The following is a 26,669-nucleotide window of genomic DNA, read 5'->3' on the forward strand; positions in this document are numbered from 1 at the left end:
AGTGAACGACAAGTGACAAGTGCCTGTGACAGGTGACACAAGTTACAAATGACATTCTCCTGCAATATTGCCAATTCGTTATGTCATCTGAATGATTCTAGGAGCCGATTGGTCGGGCTTATTACGTCACAGAGCACGCCACAATCATATCGTTTTGAATAAACCATTAAAACCGCACATGCTCATTATTTTTTTGCTAATCAGCCTCTATTTCTAAATAAACTTTTACTGTCCAAAAAATAAAAAATGTTTTATTGTTTCAGGTATATGCTTATTATATACTGTAAACCCCCATTGAACATAATTTTGACCAATAATGATACCTTTATTAATTCACAATGTTTGTGTCACCGTTTCCTATAGCAACCAACACTAACCATCAATCAATCTTTTAACCCCAATATTTAGTTGTATGTATAAATGGTACGTAGAGGCCGTGCGAATTGATGTCTATTCTTAGGTCTCTTTGTAGATATTATCCAGAGCGAAACCAGCTTTGCTGTCTAAAGAAAATGTGGCGGGCAAAGTTTCTGTCCGAACAACTTCTGCCAACAGCGACGTGCCATCCTTTGAGGACTTCCTTTCAAAACGAGATTACATGGGAGCAATAACTTTACTAGAGGTAATTATAGCTATTCGTCGTTTCCACCACGCAGTGGAATTAATGTAAATGCAGTTTCAGCACAGTCAAGATGCCAACGCTGACGTTGCTCTATGGATGGCGTATTGTGCGTTTCACTTGGGAAATTACAAAAAAGCTTTTGATATCTACACGAACATACTGGCAAAACATGGCCCAATTAAAAACGTTGTTGTTAACATAGCGTGCTGCAATTTCTATTTAGGTGAGTAACCGACTGCTTACAGTCCATGGAGTTAGCCAGCTAGGTTTTAGGAATGTACACGGAGTCGAAGGCGGCATTAGAAAAAGAATCGCAAAGTGGCCTTAAAACTCGATTAAATTTCCACCTCTCTCACAAACTGGGCGATGAAGTAGCACTGATGGAATATCACCAACAGCTTCAAGATATCTTAGAAGATCAGCTAAGTTTAGCCGCCATTCACTATTTGCGTGCACATTATCAGGAAGCAATTGACATCTATAAACGCCTGTTGTTGCAAAACAGGTAGGTCGCCAGGATCAGCATACTAGGTAACGTGTAAATTTTTAGAGAGAATTTAGCTTTAAATGTGTACGTTGCGTTGTGCTACTACAAGCTTGATTATTACGATGTATCCCAAGAAGTGTTGGGAATTTATTTGAACCAATACAATGATTCCGTTATTGCCACCAACTTGAAGGTAATCGCCGAATTTACCTAGTGGCGCCCATTCCAGTATTTTTTAGGCGTGCAATCATTTCCGTTTATATAATGGCGCAGCTGCCGAAAGTGAAATAAGGGCGATAGTAGACCAGAGCGCCAACGTGGGATTCGGGCATGATCTTGTAAAACACAACTTGGTGGTTTTCAGGCAGGGCCAGGGCGCGATGCAGGTGTTTCCGGGATTAGTGGACGTCGTCCCAGAGGCGCGACTAAATTTGGTTATACACCACTTGAAGCACGACGATAATAAAGAGGCCTACGACCTGTTGAAGGATTTGCAACCGGCGGTGCCGCAGGAGTACATCCTCAAAGGTGTGGTCAACGCGGCGTTGGGCCAAGAATTGAACTCTGTAAGTTGTCATTTTTTATCATCGTAGTAAAATATCCCAAACGTAGGCTGAGCACATAAAAACAGCCGAGGAGTGTTTCCATTTGGTGGGGAGCTCTGCCAGCGAGTGTGACACGATCCCAGGCAGGCAGTGTATGGCAGCAGCATTTTTCTTGGCAGGACAATTTGAGGAAGTCTTAGTGTACTTAACATCAATCAGAAGCTTCTATCACTCAGGTAAGCCAGATAGAAGACCCGTACTTAGACAAAATTAAATCTACTGGGTTGTGTCTCTATCCTAAGTAGGCTTGTCACAAATCTAAGTATGGAGTGGGGAATGCATCTCTTAACTGTTGGCGTAATATTTCAGACGATACCTTCAACTTTAATTATGGCCAGGCAAAAACTGCTTGCGAACAGTACAAAGAGGCCGAAGAAACATTACTATTAGTCCAAGATGTGAAAATAAAAAATGATTACATCTACATCTCTAATTTGTCGAGATGTTACGTGATGAACAAGAAACCCCATTTGGCCTGGGAGTTATACTTGAAGATGGAAACCAGTGCGGAAAGCTTCAACTTATTGCTTTTGATCGCAAACGACTGCTATAAAATGGGCGAGTTTTGGTACGCCGCCAAGGCTTTCGACATGCTGGATAGGCTGGAACCGAATCCCGAATTCTGGGAGGGAAAAAGAGGTGCAATTGTGGGTGTTTTTCAGGTAGAACGGTTTTCGCCTTCAATGTCTAGAATACAGTGTTGTTTTAGGGTGTTATCGCGCAACGATTTCCTGTGGATATGCTGAGTGACGTGCTTCAACTTCTGCGTAGCAGCACCTCCAATCAAGCTGATCAAATCGCAAAAGTGATACGAAAGTGGGCAAAAGAAAGAAGACTTACTATAATTTAAGTACCCTTGCAGTTTGTGTTAATGTTACAAATAAAAGAATTTTATCCCTAACATGTGTAGGACCGTAATTGTGGATTTCCCGTTTGATCGGCACGCCTGTGCTATAGAGCCTCGGCGATTGGCAGAAATTGGCTCATGGGCCACATTCACCCTCCGCTACGCGTTTTTTTATGTACAATAGACAGAGGCTGGCCCTGTACATGACAAACGACTGATAGGTATCAAGTACCTACTGTTTTTGTAACAGCCCCTGGGAAAATAATATGGCGACCTGAAGAGCGTTAGGAACCATTCAGTCCGTCTTTTGTATCAGCTGATGATAGGGTTGCCACCTTTTAAATTCCGAAAACCCGAACGTAAACTAGGAGATACATATGTAGTAATTTATTATATAACACGATAAAGGGATGTTTCATGTTTTAACCATGGATTGAATTAACTTTCACGAGATTGTTAGTTTCCCTTTATCGTCGAGTATAATGCAAAACTTTATTTTATAGCGGAAAAACGTCCAAAATAGCAAGTTTAGGTTCTCCCTTCCTTGGTTATCTCGTCGTTTCCATGGAAACAATATTGTATTTTGTTCTGAACTTCATTTTATTTCGTGCTCCGCGTTCCATTTTTATTAAGAATGACAGAGGCCATTGCTCTACACAATGATTTGTTTCATTACCCAGTACCCTTACCGTTAAGGTGATCACTTTAATCTACTCTTACGGTTCAAGAGAGACTTAGCCTACTCATTCAAACCCAATTCAAACCTATTAAAATGTCAATTTAAACCTGATATAAAATAAACATACTTTATTAAGATTTATTTTCAAAAATAAAACGCCGCACTTAATTACATTTTGTAGTTTAATGTTTATTACACTATAGAGCACCTCATGCCCACCTACATATTTTTTATTGGAAAAAATTGGTACTATTGATTATTGAGATATTCCCGGACATTTTCATCGCGGACCGGACAAACTTTTAAAAAACCGGACTACAACAGTACAGGTGGCATCCCTAGCTGATGCCAATATTTGGTGAGCGCTTTGAAAGGGAATGTTCGGTAATAGTTACCATGGCGCCATCAACCTTTCGAAGATTTCCGATACCATTTAGTGATCTTTTGATACAACATTTTGTAAACGCGAGGTTGGTGTATTGATGCCCTCACTAAATGCACGCAAGGTCCTTCTCTTGAGTCTTATTATTTCCGAATTGTACATAGCAAGTGCAGCAGGATAACACTAGGATTGAGTCAGGAAATGAAATAGCAAACAAATTCGCAGAATTCTTTGAGTCGGTGTATTCGCGTATGAGTACTGATGAAGTTGATGTCAATAGCGAATCGCAGGCTAATTACTTAATGCATATTGATATAAATCTACCTAAAATTGAAGAATCTGATGTCTTAAGTGCAATAAAGTCATTGAGATCTAAAAGATCTGTAGGTCCAGATGAACTGCCTCAGTACCTATTTAAAGGGTGTAGTGAATCTTTGGTTGGGCCTCTCACCCACATATATAATTGCTGTTTACAATGTGGAAAATTCCCTGACGTGTGGAAATTAAGTAAAGTTGTTCCAGCCAGTGCACAAAAAGGGTGACCGAAAGGTTTTTCAAAATTATCGACCTGTTTCGTTACTGTCAGTTCCTGCAAAAATATTCGAAATAATAATACACAAAAGAATTTTTGGCAAGTTAGCTCCGTACTTATCAACTAAACAGCACGGATTTGTCTCGGGAAGATCCACTGTCACAAATTTATTCACCTTTACTCAATATGTTGCGGAGAATTTGGACAAGGGTTCCAGAGTTGATGCTATTTTTACTGATCTTGCCAAAGCGTTTGACAGGGTGGACCATTCTGTGATATTGTGTAAACTGAATAACTACGGGGTACCCGCAAATGTCTTGAACTTACTTAAATCATATCTATCACAACGTGTTCAATACGTGTGGTATCGTGGACATAAGTCTAGAGAATACATAGCTACCTCGGGAGTTCCGCAAGGTTCCATATTAGGCCCTGCTATTTTCAACCTTGTTATTAATGATGTCGTTAAGTGTGTTCAACATTCGGAAATCTTGCTCTATGCAGATGACCTCAAGATATTTAAAGGGATACAAAACAAATTTGATTCGATTTTACTGCAACGTGATTTAGACGCGGTTTATAATTGGTTAACTTTAAACAAATTAAGCTTTAATGTCGCTAAATGTACTACTATGACGTTTACAAGAGCCACCGACTATGAATTGTACAGCTATACATTAAACGGGGAGATTCTAATGCGTGTCTACGAAATGCATGACCTAGGGGTACTACTTGACCATAAACTAAATGTTAACAAACATTATTCTTACATTATTAACAAGGCATTCCGTAATTTAGGATTTTTAATTCGACAAGGAACAAACTTTAGATCTGAGCGAACATTAAAAATATTGTACGCATCGTTGGTTAGAGCAAACTTAGAGTACGCGGCAATCATCTGGACACCGTATATATTCATAGTAACAATATTGAAAATGGCAGGAAGTATGGTCGACAAAGGAAACACACCTTAGAGTAATCCACCCACAGTTAGAGGGGAAGAGGTGTACCAAATGGAAAATTAAAAGAAAAGATCAGATTGCAATAACAAGACTGAGAATCTAACATACCAGATTAAGTCACATCCTATTGGGAAAGAGAAATAAAAAATGTTCCAAGACCCACTCGTGGGTATTGCCGCGTAACACAAAGTATTGAAACGATGCATCGTCATCGAAAGCACACAAAATGTCGAATCTGCATATTGAAGTACGTCCACGTCCAGAGAAAGAGAGGAGTTAAATAAGTAAAATAAAGTTTCAAAGAAATATTACCATACATAAGAAAGTTGGCTATGAGCAGTCTGTGCAGTCACTGCGCATGCCCACATAATTTTTACTATATGCGAAATGTTTGCCTTTACTAGAAGCATCTGTGGTTAAAATTTCAAAGAAATACCTCCATAAATATGAAAGTTGGCATTGCGCAGTCTGCGCAAAATATGGAGTTAAATGAAACTGATCGAAATGGGCAAATATAGACCATAACAGCTATCAATTAGCGAAAACCCGAAGTCTCTAGGTGGCCCAGGGGCCGAGATCTTGATGGAACGGACGGACGGACGGACGGAAACACGAGCACATAAGCTTTACCTCAACTTCGTTGTGTTACGCTAAAAATGTGCCCAGTGCGGGGAAACCCTGACGGTGCAACATATTATGAACGACTGCATCAAACTAGATACCTATAGACATAAATATAACATATCCTTAGGGGTACTAATCAATCCTGTAAAATACACGGATGTAATAAGATATCTGAAAGAAATAAATATATATACAGAAATATAGATATATGGCAGAAGACTTACCTTAAGAGGAATGCCAATTACCAGTGCAGTAGACGCTTCCTCCGGTAGGTCTGGGTTGATCTGGAAGAGAGAGGGGAAAAAAAATAGCCCTATACAAGTCCCAGAGCTCGTCTTGCTTCTGTTTTTGGCCTTGTGTCCAGTTCTCGACCAGTTCAATGTCGCTCGCCACCTAGTGGTGACCTTGGAAAATAGTTGCAGTTGAAAGATCACTCGTCTCATGGAGAGCTCCGTCCGGTCGTTCAGCCTTAAATATTTCCCCCTTCGTGGCCATGTGGTGACCTCGGAAAATGAACCAAAGCTTTTTGTTCTATCGGTCGTTGACCCTTAAACCTCTCCCTCTCTTTTCAGATGTCAGGCTGAAAGTAGATCAAGACCCCGCTCCGTCGTTCACACAGAAGAATGTCTTCAACTCTTTTGTAACCTTGATCTAGTTTTATTGATGTAGGTATCTATGTTACGCACAAATATCGAAAACGTTCAATGAGCGAATATAACGCACACAACGCGTTGTGGCCGAAACTAAATGACCAGGAACACTGAAATTAAATATTTTTACGTGTTACGTGTTATGCCTCCTGTTATAACACACACGTGGCGGTACACCATTCGACTCGGCACATCAGTCGCGCGAGGGTACGCGCGGTGTTGTACACAATTAGGTACAAACAATTCTAAAACGAACAACAAATACGGAAATTCAAATTCAAATAAAATCACCTCTGTGCTTATTCATAGGTAATCCCCCGATTTACACTTAATAAATTGAAATTTTGTCATATACAGGATGTCATAATTTTTTGTCTTTAGACCGAAATAACGTCTACATCATGCGATTTTCAAAATGCATTATATTTTTTAAATAAATAATTCAATGTATTATGGTAATTCTTCAAACGAGTAAACGCGTTGTGGTCGCTTCTAAAATGACCATAACGCGTGGTGGTCGTAAGTTAACGACCATAACACGGAAAAATATTTAATTTCAGTGTTTGGTCATTTAGCTGCGGTCATAACGCGTTATGTGGGTTTTTTTCGCTCATTGAGCGTTTTCGATATTTGTGCGTAACATCTCTATATTTTGTACTTTATTTTCAGTGATATTCTCATCAATTTCTTTGAGAGTGTGCTCAGTTGAGCGGGTGGTTGTAATGTTCCCGTTAAACCGCGAGGGGGGGGGGGGTCATCCACTGACAAATTTATAAAAATTTGATACTCAAAACGCAGTTTCAGCGCTCTAAATATAAGACATAAGACCTTCAATTCGCTTGATGTATAACTATCATGTCCAGTGGCGCCTTGATTGAGAGTATACGCTATATGTCTAACAAATCCTTGAGAGTATACGGCGTATATGGAGTATATACCCTATCCCTATGAGAACACCACATTTTCAAGGTTAACAAGGATCAATGACTACAAGAATTTTTTGGTATTACATTTGATTTTCAAGGTAAACAAAGGCCAATGATTTTTGATTTTCAGAATGTTGGCAATTTTTCGGGAGAGGTGAAGCTCAAATGTCTCTATCTCTCCCTCGATGACGGAAAAGTTAGTCAAATCGATCAAAGGTCGCTGGCCCCTTCCCTGCTCCTAAAACAGTGAAGTATAACGGTCTCTCGCTTCTGGTGGTGACTTTGCGAATTAAGTCCAAGTGTAGATGAACAGTACACGGTTTTGAAAAGTAGTTCAAGCTATCGATCAAAAGTCGCTCACAGTCGCTGCTGTTGGTCATGATGACGTTCAAAATTCAGCTTTCTTTATTCGAAATGATTGTTTTCTAAAGAACACATTATTAGGGTACCTCCTATAACCATGCTATCTATAACTTTAGGTTCATTGACTTTGGTTGACCTTGAAAATGAAATTTGACACTACAAAAATAGGACGTAGCCTTTTGTTTACCTGATAATAAAATTTGACACCACAAAAAATGGGGTAATTGTTCAATTGCCGTACGACCATTGAACTTTACGTTGACCCATTAAAGTTAACTAATGTCGCTACCAAGTGACGAGCGAGATTGCCCTTGTCTAAAGTCCCTAGATAACTAAAGTAACGCGAATAGCAGCCATTTTGGCTCAGTTTTGAAATTGATCAACAGTTGGAAAGTATGTATTTTGTAGTCGCTCTATTGGATTGTGCGGATACTTGGACAGGGCAAGTTTTGTGAGCGGATCGTTTAATAATCTTTAAACATCACAAGAAAAATGGAATTGCATCGCTTTTTCAATCGTTTCACCACTCCACATAAAACTCTTGTGTGTAGGTACATACCCAATTCTAAATATTTTAATTGATCTTCATTGAAAGTTTTCGAAAAATTCTGAGTAATTTCTTTCTTTTTTGCACTCCTTTGTTCTAAATCGCGTTTTTTCAATAAAACACGAAAGTCGGGAACGTCAATTTTACAAATGACTATCTACTTTCGCGCACTAGTGCCTAAAAATTCAACGAAATTATCTATTTAGTGCGGATCATAAACTAATAAGTAGTATGATGGAAGAGTAAAAAAGAAAATATAAATACACTTTACATCATTCCCTGTAGTACAGGGGCAAAAATAAGCTTAAACCAGAAGTTTTGAACAATAAATTGACATTTTAAATTTCTAGATTTCTACTTTCGTACCACAGGGAAGCGTATTAGGGCCCGTGCTCTACCTACTATACACGGCGGATATACCTACCAACGATCATACGACCACCGCTACATTTGCAGACGATACTGCTATTCTTGCAACTCATGAAAACCCTCTTATTGCATCAAAAAACCTACAAATCTCTCTCAGTCAAGTCCAAGACTGGCTCCGGCTGTGGCGCATGAAAGCAAATGGAACCAAGTCCACACGTCACATTCACACTAAGAAGGGAAACGTGTTCGCTAGTAACCCTTAATAATATACCACTACCGCAAGCTAACGAAGTCAGATATCTCGGTCTGCACATTGATCGCACACTAACTTGGAAAAAACATATCTTTAGTAAACGAAAATAACTGGGCCTAAAGTTCACGAAATTAAACTGGCTATTAGGACGAAAATCCAAGTTAACTTTAGAAAACAAGGTACTACTCTACAAAAGTATACTTAAACCTATCTGGACATACGGGCTGCAACTATGGGGAACCACAAGTAACTCCAATCTGGAGATTTTGCAGAGATTCCAGTCTAAAACCCTGAGGACAATAGTAGATGCTCCATGGTACGTTAAAAACGAAGTCATACACCGGGATCTTCGAGCGAAATTAGTGAAAGAAGGAGTGAAGTGCGTGAGTGCAAAGTATCTTTCGAGGTTAGAAAATCATACAAACCATCTTGCTGTGAATTTGCTAGATAACAGCAATACAATCAACAGACTGAGGAGAATCAGCCCCCTGGATCTTCCAGACCGATACTAGACTGTTTTGAATGTTGAATATTACCTGTACATATAATAAGTAATTCTTTTGGGGAAGCCTTCCACTGGGGCGGCATCCAACATGTTCTGTCTTTGTAATCCACCTGATTTACTTATTGCTTATTAGAGCAGATTGTAAATATAATTAGTCATTAAAAAAAAAAGATTTCTACTTTATCGGCAGAGGACTTGATTTTTTCAAAAGAATTATAATGTCGCAAAAATCTCGCGACAAGGATTTGAATTTATATAAATTCGATTGAACTAATCCGTGCAAAAAATAGAATAGGTACATGTTACGTGCGGGAACAGTATTTGCTTGATTCGCGCGAGATGCGTCGCAAATGTCAAACCTGACAGTAGGTGTCAAACGGCCAATTTTTTTGTCTAATACAGGCCTAATGTATCGCGTTACTATAGTATATTAAGTATGGAGAACGGTAAGGGATTTTTACCGTTCGAAGACAATTGTTTGGAGGAGGAGCGAAGCGACGACTCCAATTATTGTCTGAGAACGGTAACCCTTAACGTTCGACGTGCTTATAACATTTTTTGCGCGATCGAAATTAAAATTATGCAACCAATATAAATATGCACTAAGAAATTAACGAGCAGAATAAATCGAAATGATCGAAGTGGTATGGTGTATATCACTAGGTAACCAGTTTATTTGTCAAAATTGAAGTTAATAATTTCATAAAAATGTGCATGTGTCTGATGTAGTTTACTAGCTTTGAACTTCCTTTATGACTTTATGAGCGTCTTGCTATAGGAAACAACAGCACAAATTGTACGTTTAATGTACCTAACAATAATTAAAGATTAAATGTAATGTAAGACTGTTGATTTTTAAAAAGGCGTCGGTAAGTATTTTTGCTGTTCTGTTTTTAGATCGGTAAGTAATTTTGACGTCGTCGTAATCATAGCAACTGGTAAATTCTACCTACTGTCATGGAAACACCCATGGTAAATAGTCAGAAATGACCGATCGCGCAAAAAGGAATATGAAGTAATCTAGGGACTTTACCCTTGTCCAAAGTGTGTCCTATGTTCTGTGTCTTAGGTCCTATGTGGCTTGGATCATTATGTAAATTGTTAGTAGAGGGGATAGGACCATTTTATTTAAAGACGTGGCCACTCGAGCTCACGCCATTAGCTCCTGCTGAAGCTGATATTCTGCTTTTGCACGTTGAACGCTAAGAGTTCGTCAGTGCTGTCCGGAAAGTGTGTTCTCAATGGGTGCCTGTCAACACAGCACGCACAATAGCCCTACAAAGATGCGCCACACAATCGCGTACCATGCTATTCTGACGCGCCACTTTGCATCGCTTCAAAAACGCCTTGTGGGAAGGGGCTTTAAAAGATGTAGAAGGTTTGTCCAGTTTCTGTAATACACTTGAAGGCGGCGGTTTCTGTCACTGCTACATCGTGCCAACAGCTTCAGGTGTACTGAGATGTCCTGTTCCTTTTGTCTCTGGTCTTTGTAGCACCATACATCCTAGGTAGCGTAGTCACCGATTCACCTTCAAAATTACCGACAATGAACCATACTTTGCAAGTACGAATCTGTACGACTTGCCTTACTTTCTCTTTAGGAACAAAGAAATGATCAGTTTGAGGTCGTAAAAAGTGACAGCTTGTGCATATTTCATTCATGGCCATTACTTAAACGAGACTATTTGTCTGAGAGGTTTTATTATCTTCTTTTGTAGCCATTACTTCAGTGAGTCTATTTGTCTGCAATGTTTTCAGCAAATTTGTGTTTTTGAACAATTAAGATAAAGTAATAGGTGTTATTACTTCACTGTACATGTAAAACACTTACAATAACATTGTGATAATGAACTAAAACAACAAATTATAATAAATAATTTAATGTAATTGAATTTAACTAGTGTAATAAATACAGTTCTTTATGTAGTTCTTAAATACAAAATTTTCTAGTAACATTCTCACAGTTATCATCAACACACTTTCAAAGTACACAACATAAATAAAAAAAAAACCACACACATTGATTATCTAGAATGTTTTTTATCCTCTGTTTGTTAATGCTTGTTATGTTGGTTGAAAATGAAATTGGAATAGTTTTAAGTTGTTAAATTGGTTGATAGATACCTACCTAAGTTAATATACCTACATTGTAGGAAAATACTTCTTTTAGAACACTAGCTGTTACTAAAAGTAACACAGCTATATAATATATTACGAGTATGTAATGATAAAAAAATCACTGAACAATATAATACGCCTATAAAAATGAAAAGATTACAATTATAAATTTATATAACATAATTTTGTATGTGTGCCGCTAGCTACACCTTTAGCTGCAACAAAATATAAAAGTAAACTTTTGTGATTCTTACTGCTACAAAATAATTATTGCTAGAATGATATTCGAATATCAAACCAAAGGAACAAATCAAAAAAAACTCATTGGAATACTTTTACATAAATACCCTATCTATCAACTTAGGTATATGAAGTATGTACGATTTATATGATTTAACAAACAGTCAGTAAATATAAACAAGTCCCTCTTTCCCTGAAGATCATCACGATTACAATGAGTATGGATACTGAGATAGGTAAGTTGTCAGCGAAGGTGGCAACTCTAATTGTGTATGAGGAGGTGGCAGTAGAGCTAAGCGAGGCATACCGTTTGCTTGAATAGCTTTATGGACGACTAATCTTGCTAAATGTTTTAGAGAAGGCGCGCCGTCATCCTTTCGTAAAGGTTTATCTAACAAAATGGCGCTATACCACGAGCCATTCGAGTCGACCCACACTTGGGCACCGTTCCTTAAGTTTCTACGTTGGTTCACATAATGCTGCACTAATTCGACGACACTAGGAAACAGTGGCATCGCACCCTGAAGGTGAGGTTGCGAGTCCAGCCGAAAGTAACCATTTATGTAGTGAATTCGCACCGAAGTAGGGCCCCGTTCTGTTTGTACACTTAAAGAAAATAAAAATCGGGGGTCCGAGGATTCGCGCACCAGAAACGTCCCTAGCGGCTTGTTCTTTAACAGATCGTGACTCTGCTGATAGGTGATGCCTTCGTAGTACCAACCGGATTGGCGCAGAGCCCGTACGGTGTCGGAGAGCTTCTGGAGTTCGTTTTCGGGCTTCGCCTCTATGGGCGATATGGTCGGTTGTAGCGGCGCGAACGGTGGTATTACGAACGCTAGCGGCGCACTGGGCGATATTTGCGGTGAAAGGCATGGTCCTACAGGTACTAGCGATTGGTTTAATGTCGCCACCAGACCGCCGCCGGTGAGCGCGTGCAGCGACCTGCGAGTTCGGTTGCATGGCGGCGTCGGTCCGCAGCACGCAAACTGGTGCTGACATTTGGGACATACTGTGCTACAGCCTAACATTGCACGCAAATGCCATGCCCGGTTTCTTCAGTCTGAAACAAAATATACGCATGTTAGTTAAATTCTCTAAAACTTATCACTATAAGTTTTTAACATAGTCCTTCCAAATGAATAGTTGCGCTGGAGTACTATTAGTGGTTGTCTTGAAAGCGTTAGTCCTTCGAGCCAGATAATTAAAACATCTATTCTAGAACTTGGTAACCTGATTCGTCCTTTGTTATTGCACAAAGGAGCAACTTAAATCATTAAAATGAGGGGGGTTTACGATACGAACCAAAAGTTTCTTTCAGCATCTGGCGGTGACGTAATCTAAGGTACACGGTGATTGTATTGAGAACGTCCAGAGGCAATTTTCGAACAATAGAATTCGAAGTACGTTGAACTTTCACGTGAGCCAAGCAGAGTCCTTTATTAAGTGAAGCCATAAAAAAGGGCAGGTAGAAGAAGGCAATAAATTCGTGTTATCCCCAGTCTCGCTTGTATGAGAGTTAAATAAAGAGCGGAAGTATTTTAAAGTGGGTTCCGAGAAGTCTGATCCGATGATTTTCGCAGAATCCGATGCAGCCTGCGCTGACCCCACATCGCAACCAGCCGCAATATCGTACCGATCTTCGATGGGAGGATTGTGATATCGCATCTTCTACGAAATTCTTTTAATTGCCCGACAACAAAATGTTTACAACTAAATTAGTGCGAGGAAAAAAACCGAACCAGCGCCTAAATAAGGAAATGAGAAGAACCTTGGCGTAAACTTGAATAGTAAAAACCGCTGTACAAGCGGACGTTCCCAGAAAGGTAATCGATGTAAATTAAAAATAAATTTCTTCGACTTTTTTCTTTCCAAGTCGTAATTACGCAACCGACAAAAAAAGTTATGGCTGTCTCGATGATTTATTATGAGATGGGTGCTTGCATACGTTTAACTTCACCTACCTGCCCGAATCCACCATAAACTATTTCGTAACGGCACACATTCCAACCTTTCCCACTTTTTACAAAGAAGTACTTTCTAAAGCGCTTCTATGGAAACGGCAAATAAGCGGAACGATCTCCTCTTTTAAACTTTTACGAGTGTTGTCCTCTTATTATTATCGGTCAGATAAAACGTCTATTGCGATAAGGGACTCGTAATTGGTTTGATTCGTAAAAATGAAATTAGTCCTTGATCACGTTGGTTGTCTTGCATCAGCAAGATATGCCGTTTCTGAGAAATCGTCCGATATTGTCTGGAAGGGTGACTATCATCAGTATACGTACTTTTGTTGTCGACCAGGGGCGCTATTCTCGACACCGTTCGTTTTCGTACCATTCGAATTGAAAACGAAGGGTTTATTTACGAGTACTTTCATAAAATGGTATTCTTGACTGCTATTCGTTTATCAAAACGTATGCTTGGAATTTATGCGAACGAACGGCATGGCAACACTGTCATAATTTAATTTGACATTTCTTTGCGTGCGAACGAATTTTTTAAATTACAAATTATTTGAATTATTATGGAGAAACATAAAAAAACATGTACAAATTACTACTGAACAAAAGCAAATATTGGTTGAATTGATGAAAAGTAACAAAGAACTGCAAAGCGGCAAATTTTCTACCACATTTACATATAAAGATGCCCGAACCGAATGGGAAAAAATAGGACGCACGTTAAATATCATCCCTGGGGCAAAGCGGAACTGGAAGAGTTGGAGGAAGGTGGTAAAATCACTTTAGGGGGGAATATTGCAACATGTGTGCAATCTATACACCCAATTATTGCTGGGAAATTATACTTTTGAAAAAACCTAGAAAGCTATTTGTCTTTTTAACCACACTATTGATTCATGTATCTACCCCATTCTAGCAGCATTGAGTTCTTGTATATTTCTAGGGAAATATACATAAGCGTTAAAAATCTCATTTCAGTTCATAGCATTTACAATTTCTTCAATACATCTTGATACTAAAGGTTGTGATATTTCAAAGTTATAATTTGATCCTACGTCCATTTGGTAGCTTCCACAAGAAACCTCAACGTTACTAAAACCTTAAAAAAATCGCTAAAATTAAGACTGTACCTTGTAGCATATATCCTTGAAAATATTGATACTCAAATTACCTTCGTTGTTACGTATCAGTGGAACGATTTGCGGGGCGATGTAATCTTTTAGATGTACTAAAAATTGCGCTAATGCTTTTTAGATAAGCGAAAAACTTTTATGAAATACCCATCGCTAAGTTCATTAAATGGGTCCAACCGGCGTCTATGTGCTCGTCTATTTCTTACTTCTATGTCCTCTAACTCCTCTATCAACAATAATTGTACAACATCTTCCATTATCCGAATTTTTGTTTCGACTATAAAATGAAAACGTACACTATTTGAAAGCGTCTACAGATTTCCGCTCGCTGTAAACCATTCGGTTTCAATTCGTATACGAACTGAATACGAGCGGTCGAGAATAGCTCTTTAGTCATTCGAATGGAAATGCGCATACGCATTTGAAAGTCACTTGTCGAGAATAGGGCTCCAGGGTACAATAGGTACAATCTTAGTTGAAGCGATTTTTTAAGGTTTTAGTAACGTTGAGATTTCTTGCAAGTGGAAGCTACCAAATGGACGTGGGATCAAATTATAACTTTGGAATATCACAACCTTCAGTATCAAGATGTATTGAAGAAGTTGTCAATGCCATGAACAGAAATGAAATTTTTAACGCTTATGTACATTTCCCTAGAAATATACAAGAACTCAATGCTGCTAGAATGGGGTAGATACATGAATCAATAGTGTGCGGTTGAAAAAACAAATAGCTTTCTAGGTTTTTTGAAAAGTATAATTTCCCAGGAATAATTGGGTGTATAGATTGCACACATGTTGCAATATTCCCCCCTAAAGTGGATGATGATAATTATCCTGAACATATTTATGTGAATAGGAAGAATTATCATTCCATTAATGTACAACTGGTAATCAGAAAAGTGACCAATATTTCTAAATCTAATTGAAACAATGTTTAGATATGTGACCATAATTTGAAGATTATTAATGTGAATGCTTTATTTCCTGGCAGTACTAATGATGCTTTCATTTGGAACCAATCCAATGTGCAAACCCTATTAAGACGATTACACGAGGCCGGAAATAAAAATTATTTCTTGTTAGGTAGGTAGGAATGCTATCACACATAAAGGTTTATTACTTTTAATCTTAGGCGATTCGGGTTACCCATTAAGAAGTTGGCTGTTAACACCTTTAGAATATGAACCACGACCTAATATACCTGAGCACTTCTATAATTCTAGACATAAAACCATACGGAGCACAATCGAAAGATGTAATGGTGTATTAAAAATGAGATTTCGCTGCCTTCTTAAACACAAGGTTTTGCATTACTTCCCCGAGAAAGCCAGTAAAATTATAAACGCCTGTGTTTTGCTGCATAACTTGTGTATTGAGCATAACATAGAAACTCCACAAAATGAGGAAGCCGAACAAATTGATTTGGGCGTGCATGTCCCAGAAAGAAATCATGTTGTTGAGAGAGTAAATCCCGAACTGGCTGCTGGCAGAAACCAAAGAAATAAATTAATTACACTTTTGCAACAATAAATAATCGGCGTTTTTTGTTAAATAATGATTTCTTTTAAGCTAATGTTTTAATAATTGAAAACTATTAACTAATACTTATTTAAAATAAATTGTCTGCTATTGTTTCTAGAGCAGCAGCTATACGTTGTTTAGCAGCAACACCATCCTCTTTAGATACCACCAATCTTTCTAGCAGCGATAATTTCTTTTGATAGTATAATTCTTTCATTTTGAGCTTGGTGTCCATTGTAGCTTTAAAATCTGACACTGCTTTTAAAGTTTGCGCATTTTTAGTTGCTTTTTTTTTAAGGGCACTTTTCGTGCTGAGGTTGATGTCGCTGAGTCGGTAACAGATGTAGATGGTCCTTGTTCATCACATAAAAATTCTTTAGGCATTTCGCCGGCCGGTGAATTTACATATTCCTCCATATGAACATGAACGTCATCAACATTTTCCTCTACTTCTGTAAATTCAACCGTCGATTCCTTTATACCTCAATGTGGCCTTCAACACTAACGGCTTTGACACATTCTAATATACCTTCGTCCACTGGTGTTAATTTATCGTCACATTGAGGGCCTCCGCCTGTTCCACTTGCATGGCGTTTAATTGCGCTTGCTTTTGACTTAGCGCGAGATTTCAAATCTTGCCATGTCTTCAAATAAATGGAATAAGTAATATAAAATGGCATAATGATTTACCACCTTCCTCCAACTCTTCCAGTCCCGCTTTGCCCCGGGGATGCTATTTAACGTGTGTCCTATTTTTTCCCATTCGGTTCGGGCATCTTTATATGTAAACGTGTTAGAAAATTTGCCGCTTTGCAGTTCCCTGTTACTTTTCATCAATTCAACCAACATTTGCTTTTGTTCTGTAGTAATTTGTACATGTTTTTTATGTTTCTCCATAATGATTCAAATGATTTGTAATTTAAAAAATTCGTAGTTCGCACGCAAAGAAATGTCAAATTAAATTACGACAGTGTTGCCATGCCGCTCGTTCGCATAAATTCCAAGCATACGTTTTGATAAACGAATAGCAGTCAAGAATACCATTTTATGAAAGTACTCGTAAATAAACCCTTCGTTTTCAATTCGAATGGTACGAAAACGAACGGTGTCGAGAATAGCACCCAGGTTCGAACTCCAATCCCAGCCCCGTCAAATCGTGTCCATACAAGCTGCATAATTGGCAATGAAATGACTTCGCAGCTACAGAAGATCAATTGTGGAACGAGGCGGATGAATAACAACAATGGGCCTAGTACTGATCCCTGTGGAATACCTTTTCTGTATGTCAACCTTCTTTAAAGAAACATGGAACTGAAATATCTGTCGCGCCAGGCAATTAATTGCGTTTGTTTTTCTAGAACCAATCACGAAATCTGAATCGGTGAGGCTGTAGGATGAGTGGATGACGCAGCTATCATTCTTAAAAAGTTTCAGTTGTTTGTACACGGCTAATTATAATTATGCAAGATAAGCATTTATGCATATTACAATACAGTATATTATTCTGCAAGTATACTTTGAAATTGTGTTTATTTATTAACCCCTCAGGCGCCGTTAGAAATAAACATTTTTTCATTACATCGGGTGACGATGATGATGAAAATGTCCGTATAAATCTTCATTTAATATAAGTAGAAAAAACCACTGCTTTGCACGGGATCTGATGACTGATGAGATCTCAAACCAATGGACGGACGGAGGGGATTCACGCAAGGTATATCGGGGAAAATACGCTAAAAATAAACATCATTCAATAATTTTCGCGAGCGTCATAAAAACTAACAGCTATAATGTCGTCCCTCGAAAGAGAGGACACAATAAAATTAAATATGCAATCTGGTCAGCGAGGAGGAAACCACCATAACATTAGTTTATACAAAACATTTGAAACAATTGAAAAAGTCTCTAACGAAAAAATTCAAAGCTCATTTCCCCAACCAAGAAAAATTCGAGAAGCATGCAAAGTTCCTTTACATTCAGGAAAGTAACTGTTGTTTGGTATTGCAACCATACCATGTTGCAATCATGTGTAATCGCCTAGCATAAGTTAATGTTAAGAGAAGTGACAGATGTAAAAACATACCATGAATAAAGTTGATGAAAGAAAGTCTAATTATTTAAGTTTTCCAATTACAAAACATATTAAACAACTGTTAATTTCAAGTGCGACAGTGAGACTTTCGCCTTGAATGAACATTAAACTTTAGAACCGGCTATACAGAAACATTCAGAGCATTTTTTTGGGGGTTAACTGCGTTTTTCCTTAAACCTAACATTCATAAACTATCGTATTTACAAACATTCGAATTCTAGAATATTTTAAAAAGTCTAGGTAAGTTACTTATAAATTCAGTTTGACAATATCGCAAACAAAAAGCTTCTAGAGAATTCTCGTCTCTCGAATCAGGATATCATATTCCGTAACGTAAAGAACGGGTTTTAAGTCTCGTCGCCGGTAACTATCCTTTATCGACTTGATGGCGCCTTGATGTCGTTCTAAGAAATTCCGAGAGAATTCTTTTGAAAATTGACTTGTAGTGACGAGAATTTTTAATAAGATCTCTCCTTAAGAATATTTGTTCTAAATCTGACTTTGTTGGCAAAGTAAGTTGCATAATCATATTGTGCACATTTGGAATTTTTGAAGACTTGTATGTTAAGAGATGTCGTTTCAGAACAAATTTGATAGTTTTTAATTTGACGGTTGGTATGATTGAAAACGTTTGATTTGACGGTTGCTTTCATTAGTTTTCTTATAAACTATTATTCTTTTTCGTGTATTTTTTCGATATTATAGTTATTCTGCTATTCTGGTCGGAGACGAAGTTATTATTAATTACTAGTCTACGAGTAAAAAATAAGAGGAGAGAATATAACGGTGGTGGGAAATAGCATAACACACGACGGAAGTCGTCAAAATATCACTTCCTTTGCGCTGGTCAGTTATGTCGACTTGACTTATCATAAAACAGAAGGGACGATGTCAGTTTTGTTTTATTACACCACTGCCAATAATGACGCGTTTCTCCCCACTCTTCTCGCAGTTTTATCACTTCCTTTTTTTTTCATTTCCGTCAAGTCCCCTTTTAATGCAAGGTTCTCTCCTTTTATTTTTTACTCGTAGTTACTAGTCCACTGGTCCTGAGAAAGGAGACATCCGCTCATGCAGAGCTAGTTTCGAAAGTAACGGTAGGTAGGCACTATACCGCCTTAAAGTACAATGAAATCAAAATGCAACAGAGCTGCACTCTGAAACACTTAATTTGCGAACCTATGTTTATAAAGACCTTTTTGGCTTCTTTTCATGACGTGAATAAAATATGCGACATTTTCTGAAACACCCTGTATATGAGTATATTGACATTGTCTAACATTTCCCTAAAAAGCCACTCCAGTGTGCGTTAAAAGATGCAGTTTCAGGACATAATTGTGATGTTTGGCAAAATCACACTGTGCACATTTTAAATATTAAGACATGTGACTTAACATATGCCTCTTAACATTGTTTTGTTCTGGTACCGGCACGTAAGAAGGCTGTGAGTACAGAGGCCTATGCGCAGATGACTCATTTAAAGTCTGCAGGAGGAACCAACTCGCTCCGTGCGCACTAATAGGTGCAATTAATAGTGAAATAATTAATACAACGGGTTGTGTGATGTTTCGCCTTCTTACGTGCCGGGTACAGTAGTTTGGTTGTATAATCACCCTATGCACATTTTAAAACCTTTGAAGAATTCTGTCATAACAGAATGTTGTTTCAGAATCATAAATATATTGAACATTTGTTACAATTTCACACTGTGCACAGTTTAAATATTTAGAAGACTCGTGTGGTAATACATAATAATTATTATTATTTACATTCATAATCGTTTTCTTTATATTTTTTTGAATCCAACATATCAAAGATCATGAACATCGGCCCAGCCGTTCTCGAGGGGTGTAACATACACGATTTTGTTTTATATACAGGATGAACATTTTGCCTGGACATATCTTCAAAATACAATTTTAAAAAACTTTTGATGAGGCACAAAAATATAAAAAGTTTCAGGACATGGTGTTGATGTACTGCAAAATCACTGTGCACATTTTAAATATTTGAAAGTATTGTGCATACCTACTTAACTTTGGTTTGTACTCGTACCGGCACGTAAGAACGCTCCAGCGAGCTATGCGCAGATGACTCATTTAAAGTCTGCTGGCTCCGTGGCACACTAATAGACGCAATTATTATTAAATAATGAATAGTAGGGGCGCGTGATCTTTCGCCTTCTTACGTGCCTTGTACAGTCGTTCGCTGTGTAATCACACTGTGCACATTTTAAAGCCTTTGAAGACTCGCTTAAGAAATGTCGTTTCAGAACATGTTACAAAATTGCAATGTGCACACTTTAAATCTTTTGAAGTACTGCCTATTTTTAAGCGGCAAGCGGTTATTGGTCATTATTACTATTATTTTTTTCGATATTTTAATAGTTATTCTGCTATTCGAGTTGGAGACGAATCCAAGAAATCCGAGAACAAATGAAAAATCATGAAAATCGGTCCAGCCGTTCGCAAGTTATAAGCGGTGTAACGTACACGACCTCGTACACGACTTTGTTTTATATACAGGGTGAAAATTTTGTCTGGAACACTGGATATATACACGATTTTTAAAAAATCCAACATTTGTGGTCAGTGGTGTACTGTATTGTGAAGGGGGCACACTTTTTCAACGGCAACGACTAGTTTTCGTCGAGGTTTTCGTTACATATACCTTTCTTAAATAGTGCGTGACGGTTTTTTTACGATAAAAGCGTTATTCTTTTGTTAGTTATGTCAAAGCAATTTATTGTTTAAAAAATCATTAAAAATTCATATGAAAATCTATATGCTTAAAAATTATTTACAGTGGCGTGCGTCTACAGAACTAAGAGGGTCACTTTTTTAATGGAAAGCACTATTTTTCATGAGGTACTATTAACGAATGGACCTTTTTTTTAATAGGACAACATAAAAAACACGATCAAACTAATTAGTAAAATTATAAAATTGATTAACACAACAACTTTCCTTAATTTGAGTTTTTCTCTTAAAAATTTGATTATATAATATAATAGGTAAGTTTTTTACTGCTGTATCCAAAAAAGTGTAAAATGTAATTGCCATTAAATTAATATGCCTCCCATGACCATGCAGAAGTACGCCACTGACCACAAATTTAAAGTACGTACTTAAATTGGTAGCAATTTTTTTTACATTAAAAAGCTTCTTTAAAAAATGTTGTTTTGAAGATATACCCAGTGTTCCAGACCGGATGTTAACCCTGTACTGTACATAGATAAAACCAAAATTATTGTTTCACCAATACGCTCATTTCGGTGTTTTTAACGTATTTCTTTAATTAGTGATTACATCAATCCTAAAAAATCTATTGATTTAAGTCGCTATTAAAATTATCATTCAAATCAGACTTCCGAGAGATTCTAGAAGAGACGAGAGAAGAGATCATTTTCGTGTAACCGGAATGTCAAGTACTTTAAGAGTTTTCACAAGCCCTTAAGCATAACATTGCAAAAACCGAAAATTCCTGTAGAGAAATGGATAGGCGGACGTATTGCAAGATGGCGTAAAAATTAGAAAGTTTAGATCAGGATTCAACTCAACTTTTTTCCTCCGCTGTTCGCACGTTCTGTACAGGAAACTTTTGCGAAAATTTCCCGTAAGACGATCAAATTAACAGATATTAAAAACGCCCTCTCGACGTGAGGGGAACCATTCGTAGAATATGATGAACGTAATTTTTGGTGGATTACCGCAGATAATTAAATTAAAAAAATGAAAATTGATTTATACAAACCTAGGGTGTACCTAATACCAGAAGACGGAATTGCAACAAATGTGCGGGTTTCTCCACTTTGGGTTGGGTATCTGGATCAACTTCGCACAAAAACTGAACCGTGTGCGGAGAAGTAGGTACATTTGTACCTCGATTTGCAATGTGGTAATACCCGAAGGAATACCATAACAAGATCCATTCCTACAAGGTAAATTCGTTGATAAAAATTGAGGGTGTGTTTGTCTTCCATTCGCCCCACTGTCTTGCTACCACTGTCCACTGTTGATAGGGTTATTACTTTACGTGGGAACCTTGAGAAAACGAATTTTATTAAGATTTATAGCGTTAGTGAGAGAAACATCGAAAAACGATTACATCATCCGAACGCAATGTGCCCCAAGTTGATGGAGTTACAACAAATCGAAAGATAAAACGCTACTACGTAGGTGAAGAAATTCCATTATTAATCACAATCTTTCCGGAATTTCTACGCCGCTTAGATTAGAACATTAGGAAGGTGACGTTTTTCCCAAATATCTGAAAAACCTCATAGAGCGGCTACGTCATATGAAGAAAAAGGTAACGGCGGCGGCGGCGGAAGAGGACGCGCGCAGACGTCCCAACACCTGTTTGCTCTCGCTCGCAAAAATCAATGGCACAATCACGAAGCCAAAGATGAATGCGAAAAGGTCACGTTATTTATATCCACTTCCTCTAATTCCGTTACAACAAAGTCGGCGAAGGTACGAAATTATTTATGCGTAACGGGGTCAAACGGAATTGGCAAACTTGTTGATTGTTTTACTTTGAGTAATTTTTAACTGGAAAAAAAAAGGTCGGGTTACGACACGAAGACGCGCGGTACACTTGCGTCAGTTAAAGGAAAAAAATTGAATTCGCTAACATTAACATTATACTAATTAACTTGCGTCATCTTAGACACAAAATTGAAATGCGAAATAATTGCGTTCGAGGAACGTCAACTCATCCGTAATGACTTTCCAAAAAGCCGAAGAAAACCGTCGTAAACAAAAGAAATACCAGAACCGCGCTTTGTTTACATGCGGTCGCTTAAAAATAAAATTCGCCTGATTAACCTATTTTTAAGTTATACAAATCCGTGGGCGCTCAAAATTTTCTTACGTCTAGATGCGCTCTTCGAGAAACCGAGGAACCGGTTAAAAAGAAACCCAAAGCGGGAAGTCTCATTACTGTAACTACCTAATTAACGAATTCGGGGGAGGGTTCGCGATAAGAATTTCGTGCGATAGGCAAACGTTTCTATTATTAAATACCGAGAATTGAACGGCGATAGTGATTAATTCTGTTGAAAGATTTTTCAAGAAACGCGAGTCAGGGTCATTTACTTTTAGCTCGCCTCGTTTGTTCGTTCGCATGCAATTTTAACTTAATATTAGAACAAGCGAAGGGACTACTTCCGCAATTAGTGCGAATGAAGCGACTCAATGAAAAGCAGGGCACGTCCTTTACAATTATTATATAATTAACGGCTTTAATTTCATTCATAACATATCGTCGCCCTCCTACGTACCTATTAAAGTTTTTCTAATGCTGGATGCAGTTAGGAGCCATCCTGTAGTCAGTCTTGAAGTTATCACCATGAAGGAGGAAATCACTAAACTATAACACACCCGTCCGCCTTATATCCACGTAAAAACTACACATTGTACTATTTAGAGAAGTTTATTTACAATTAAGCACTCAGCTTAAACGAATATTGACAGTTGTGAGGTTATGACACTTCATATTAATCTAGAAAACGTTTGCACTTCGAGAACGTTTTCGAGCGAATGAAAATTCGAAATCGGTCGTACACGACAGCTGTTCCACTCGACGATGCAAGTGGGACGGAGGATGCGCGCTCACATTTGTCGAACAAAGACGGACGACGTGTAATGATATTCTCGGAACTGATAGAAACGTGTTTTCACTTCACGATAAGTCGGTTGTGGTGGGGAAGTAGCGTAGTTCAGGGAATCTCCAGTTCGAGGAAGGTATACGTATTTATATCCAGCACGGGACGGGCTAGACCTTAACTTTTCAAAAGTTCAGCGCTTCTCAAACAACTCGCACGCGTCTTAAAATAACAAACGATCGATATTTCCTCTACCCTGACCATTCTAATACACTACTTCCTAGAATAATCAATTTTCTACTACTGGTAGTAAAGCGCGAGTAGATAAAATTAAATGTCGTCATCCAAACGAAATTATGTAAAATCGATACGAGACCGTATGACGTTCATTGCTTCGCTGCGTTTTCTATCGTCGTTACTTACTTTGCAAAAATCAGTTTTAAAAATGTGCTCGGGATGCCTCCCAACTCGATCTTTTATTCTTTTCAAGGTTCATTTCGTGGTTTTTGGTATTCTAGTCTACTTTACGAATTCGATTGTTAAGTCACCAGGGTTGATACGAATTCATTCATATGAATTAATTCAAATGACTTTTTCATCAAGTCTAAGAATTCATTTAAATTTTGTCCAATGGTCACAAATTGCTTTATCTACTCCGAATTCAAATATCAGGTGGCATTATAGCAACCGAAAGCGAATATAGCAATAAACATTTAAACAATAAACATCTGACAATCGTGCAGCGTATAAGACCATTGAATAACTCAACGCATACGCCAAAACACAATAAAATGCACCTTGCGCGTGCTTGGAGGGAGTATCAACAAGTAAAAAGGTTTTCGCCCTAAGGCGAGTAACTTCAACGCATTTTCCATAAATTGATCAATACTTCCCCAAAGGCCATACCTATGTGCGCTATGTTTTTCATTACTAGAGGCATATTTTAAAGAAATATCTTAAATGAGGACGTTGACACTTACTGCGCAGTTGATATTGCGCGTCTTGCGCATGCGCTTATTAATCTGATATTTACAATATGCAATACGTTTGCTTTTACTATAAGCATCTCTGGTTAAAATTTCAAAGAAATATCTCCATAAATAAGAAAGTTGGCATTGCGCAGTCTGCGCATGCGCATATCTGATTTTTACTATATGCGATATATTTGCCTTTACTACAAGTATCTGTGATTAAAATATCAACAAAATATACTAATAAATAAAAAAGTTAACATTGCGCAGCACGCGCATGCGTAGTTCAATCGTCAAGATTTTCCTTGACTCAGGTGCCAGAGCGATACGCTACCGAATGCAAAAAGAACGAACTAAATATCTTGAAAACTGTAGGAGTAGTTAAGGCCTCGGACAGACGGACAGAGAAAGTGGCTGCAATAACGCACCGAACTTCGTTGGAAAATGTGCTAAAAAACGTGTTTATGGAAAAACTGGTGTTTAGCGCATTTTCCAACGAAGTTGGGTGCGCTATTGCAGCCACTTTCTCTGTCCGTCCGTCTGTCCGAGGCCTTAACTACTCCTACAGTATTCAAGATATTTAGTTCGTTCTTTTTGCATTCGGTAGCGTATCGCTCTGGCACCTGAGTCAAGGAAAATCTTGACGATTGAACTGCGCATGCGCGTGCTGCGCAATGTTAACTTTTTTATTTATTAGAATTAGTATATTTTGTTGATATTTTAATCACAGATACTTTTAGTAAAGGCAAATATGTCGCATATAGTAAAAATCAGATGTGCGCATGCGCAGACTGCGCAATACCAAACTTTCTTATTTATGGAAATATTTCTTTGAAATTTTAACCAAAGATGCTTATAGTAAAAACAAACGTATTGCATATTGTAAATATCAGATTAATAAGCGCATGCGCAGGACGCGCAATATCAACTGCGCAGTAAGTGTCAACTTCCTTATTTATGAAGATATTTCTTTAGAATTTTAACCATATATGCCTCTAGTAATGAAAACCAGACCCCTGCGACGTTTTTTTCGCAAAAATAAAAAAACGAAAAAAACAGTTTTCCTACTCTTTCTCGGAAAATTTGAGGTTATGTTCTTTCCTGCAACTTTTACTTCGAACATTTTCTCCTAAAATTAATAGTTTTGCCACAAATTGCAAAATATTGCCACTCCTTTCCACCCCCGAGATCTCGTGGAAAAATTCAGAGGTTTTAATTATTTTTCTCCAATTTTGAATCACTACGTAAAAAATCCGGTTTGGATCGGAAACTAATTTTTTGTGTCAAAATAGCTATATGTATGCTATGTGTCCAATATAAGGATCATGGGGATCTCCGAAACCATAGAAGATACGATGATGGGTAAATTAGAGAAAATATGTGCAATTAAAGAGTTAATATCATGCTTAAAAGAAAAACCTGAAAATTCCGATTACTTCCGAAGATATGCCAGAAAAACCGAAATTGTCCGAATTGGTTTTAATTTTTTCTTATGCAGATACAAAAAACCTTTTGAACTTTACAAGATTCCGTTGATAGATTTTTAATACAACGTCTCGTTTTGGAGATTTCTTTATATGGTCCGTAAAAAGGCCACACTGTATTGAGTAGCATTTTTTTAATAGGAATACAACATACAACAAACACAAAAAAAACAATAAGTTGGAAAC

General features: G+C 37.8%; 3 protein-coding genes and 1 long non-coding RNA gene across 6 annotated transcripts; 3 read left to right on the top strand and 1 right to left on the bottom strand.

Moving 5' to 3' along the window:
- Nucleotides 1-354: 354 nt before the first annotated feature.
- LOC116178863 (intraflagellar transport protein 56-like) lies at nucleotides 355-2,590 on the top strand. 2 transcript variants are annotated; one of them, XM_031498493.1, is made up of 9 exons: nucleotides 355-423; nucleotides 473-622; nucleotides 677-845; nucleotides 896-1,127; nucleotides 1,173-1,302; nucleotides 1,349-1,675; nucleotides 1,722-1,890; nucleotides 2,024-2,376; nucleotides 2,424-2,590. In XM_031498493.1, the coding sequence occupies exons 1-9, from the start codon at nucleotides 421-423 to the stop codon at nucleotides 2,562-2,564; spliced, it is 1,674 nt and encodes a 557-aa protein (XP_031354353.1). In that variant the 5' UTR covers nucleotides 355-420; the 3' UTR covers nucleotides 2,565-2,590. The 2 variants fall into 2 exon arrangements, with proteins under 2 accessions (XP_031354353.1, XP_031354354.1); XM_031498494.1 differs by lacking the exons at nucleotides 355-423; nucleotides 473-622 and having other exon boundaries at nucleotides 745-845; nucleotides 889-1,127.
- Nucleotides 2,591-11,575: 8,985 nt separating this feature from the next.
- LOC116178324 (suppressor of cytokine signaling 2-like) lies at nucleotides 11,576-23,995 on the bottom strand. Of its 2 annotated transcripts, none has more exons than XM_031497788.1 (2): nucleotides 23,705-23,995; nucleotides 11,576-12,771 (listed from the first exon to the last, which is right to left on the bottom strand). In XM_031497788.1, exon 2 carries the CDS (start codon nucleotides 12,737-12,739, stop codon nucleotides 11,921-11,923), a length of 819 nt encoding a protein of 272 aa, XP_031353648.1. In that variant the 5' UTR covers nucleotides 12,740-12,771; nucleotides 23,705-23,995; the 3' UTR covers nucleotides 11,576-11,920. The 2 variants fall into 2 exon arrangements, with proteins under 2 accessions (XP_031353648.1, XP_031353650.1); XM_031497790.1 differs by lacking the exon at nucleotides 23,705-23,995 and adding an exon at nucleotides 22,174-22,356.
- LOC116179414 (putative nuclease HARBI1) lies at nucleotides 15,341-16,346 on the top strand. Its single transcript, XM_031499206.1, has 4 exons — nucleotides 15,341-15,495; nucleotides 15,547-15,694; nucleotides 15,746-15,890; nucleotides 15,940-16,346. Exons 1-4 carry the CDS (start codon nucleotides 15,341-15,343, stop codon nucleotides 16,335-16,337), a joined length of 846 nt encoding a protein of 281 aa, XP_031355066.1. The 3' UTR covers nucleotides 16,338-16,346.
- LOC116178325 lies at nucleotides 17,456-17,841 on the top strand. The gene is made up of 2 exons (XR_004146836.1): nucleotides 17,456-17,608; nucleotides 17,687-17,841. It is a non-coding gene; the product is annotated as an uncharacterized LOC116178325 (long non-coding RNA).
- Nucleotides 23,996-26,669: the final 2,674 nt, after the last annotated feature.

Source organism: Photinus pyralis, unplaced genomic scaffold (assembly GCF_008802855.1).
Source record: "Photinus pyralis isolate 1611_PpyrPB1 unplaced genomic scaffold, Ppyr1.3 Ppyr1.4_LG8, whole genome shotgun sequence".
Lineage (NCBI taxonomy): Eukaryota > Metazoa > Arthropoda > Insecta > Coleoptera > Lampyridae > Photinus > Photinus pyralis.

What these genes read in the sequence shown, in the direction of transcription:
- LOC116178863 (XM_031498493.1), top strand. An exon ending in CGCCTGTTGTTGCAAAACAG is followed by an intron (nt 1,128 to 1,172) that starts GTAGGTCGCCAG and finishes GTAAATTTTTAG; the next exon opens with AGAGAATTTAGCTTTAAATG. An exon ending in TGGGCCAAGAATTGAACTCT is followed by an intron (nt 1,676 to 1,721) that starts GTAAGTTGTCAT and finishes TCCCAAACGTAG; the next exon opens with GCTGAGCACATAAAAACAGC.
- LOC116178324 (XM_031497788.1), bottom strand. Translation starts at nt 12,739, where the DNA reads ATGTTAGGCTGTAGCACAGTATGTCCCAAATGTCAGCACCAGTTTGCG.
- LOC116179414 (XM_031499206.1), top strand. Translation starts at nt 15,341, where the DNA reads ATGGACGTGGGATCAAATTATAACTTTGGAATATCACAACCTTCAGTA. An exon ending in CTCAATGCTGCTAGAATGGG is followed by an intron (nt 15,496 to 15,546) that starts GTAGATACATGA and finishes ATAGCTTTCTAG; the next exon opens with GTTTTTTGAAAAGTATAATT. An exon ending in TAAAAATTATTTCTTGTTAG is followed by an intron (nt 15,891 to 15,939) that starts GTAGGTAGGAAT and finishes TTTTAATCTTAG; the next exon opens with GCGATTCGGGTTACCCATTA.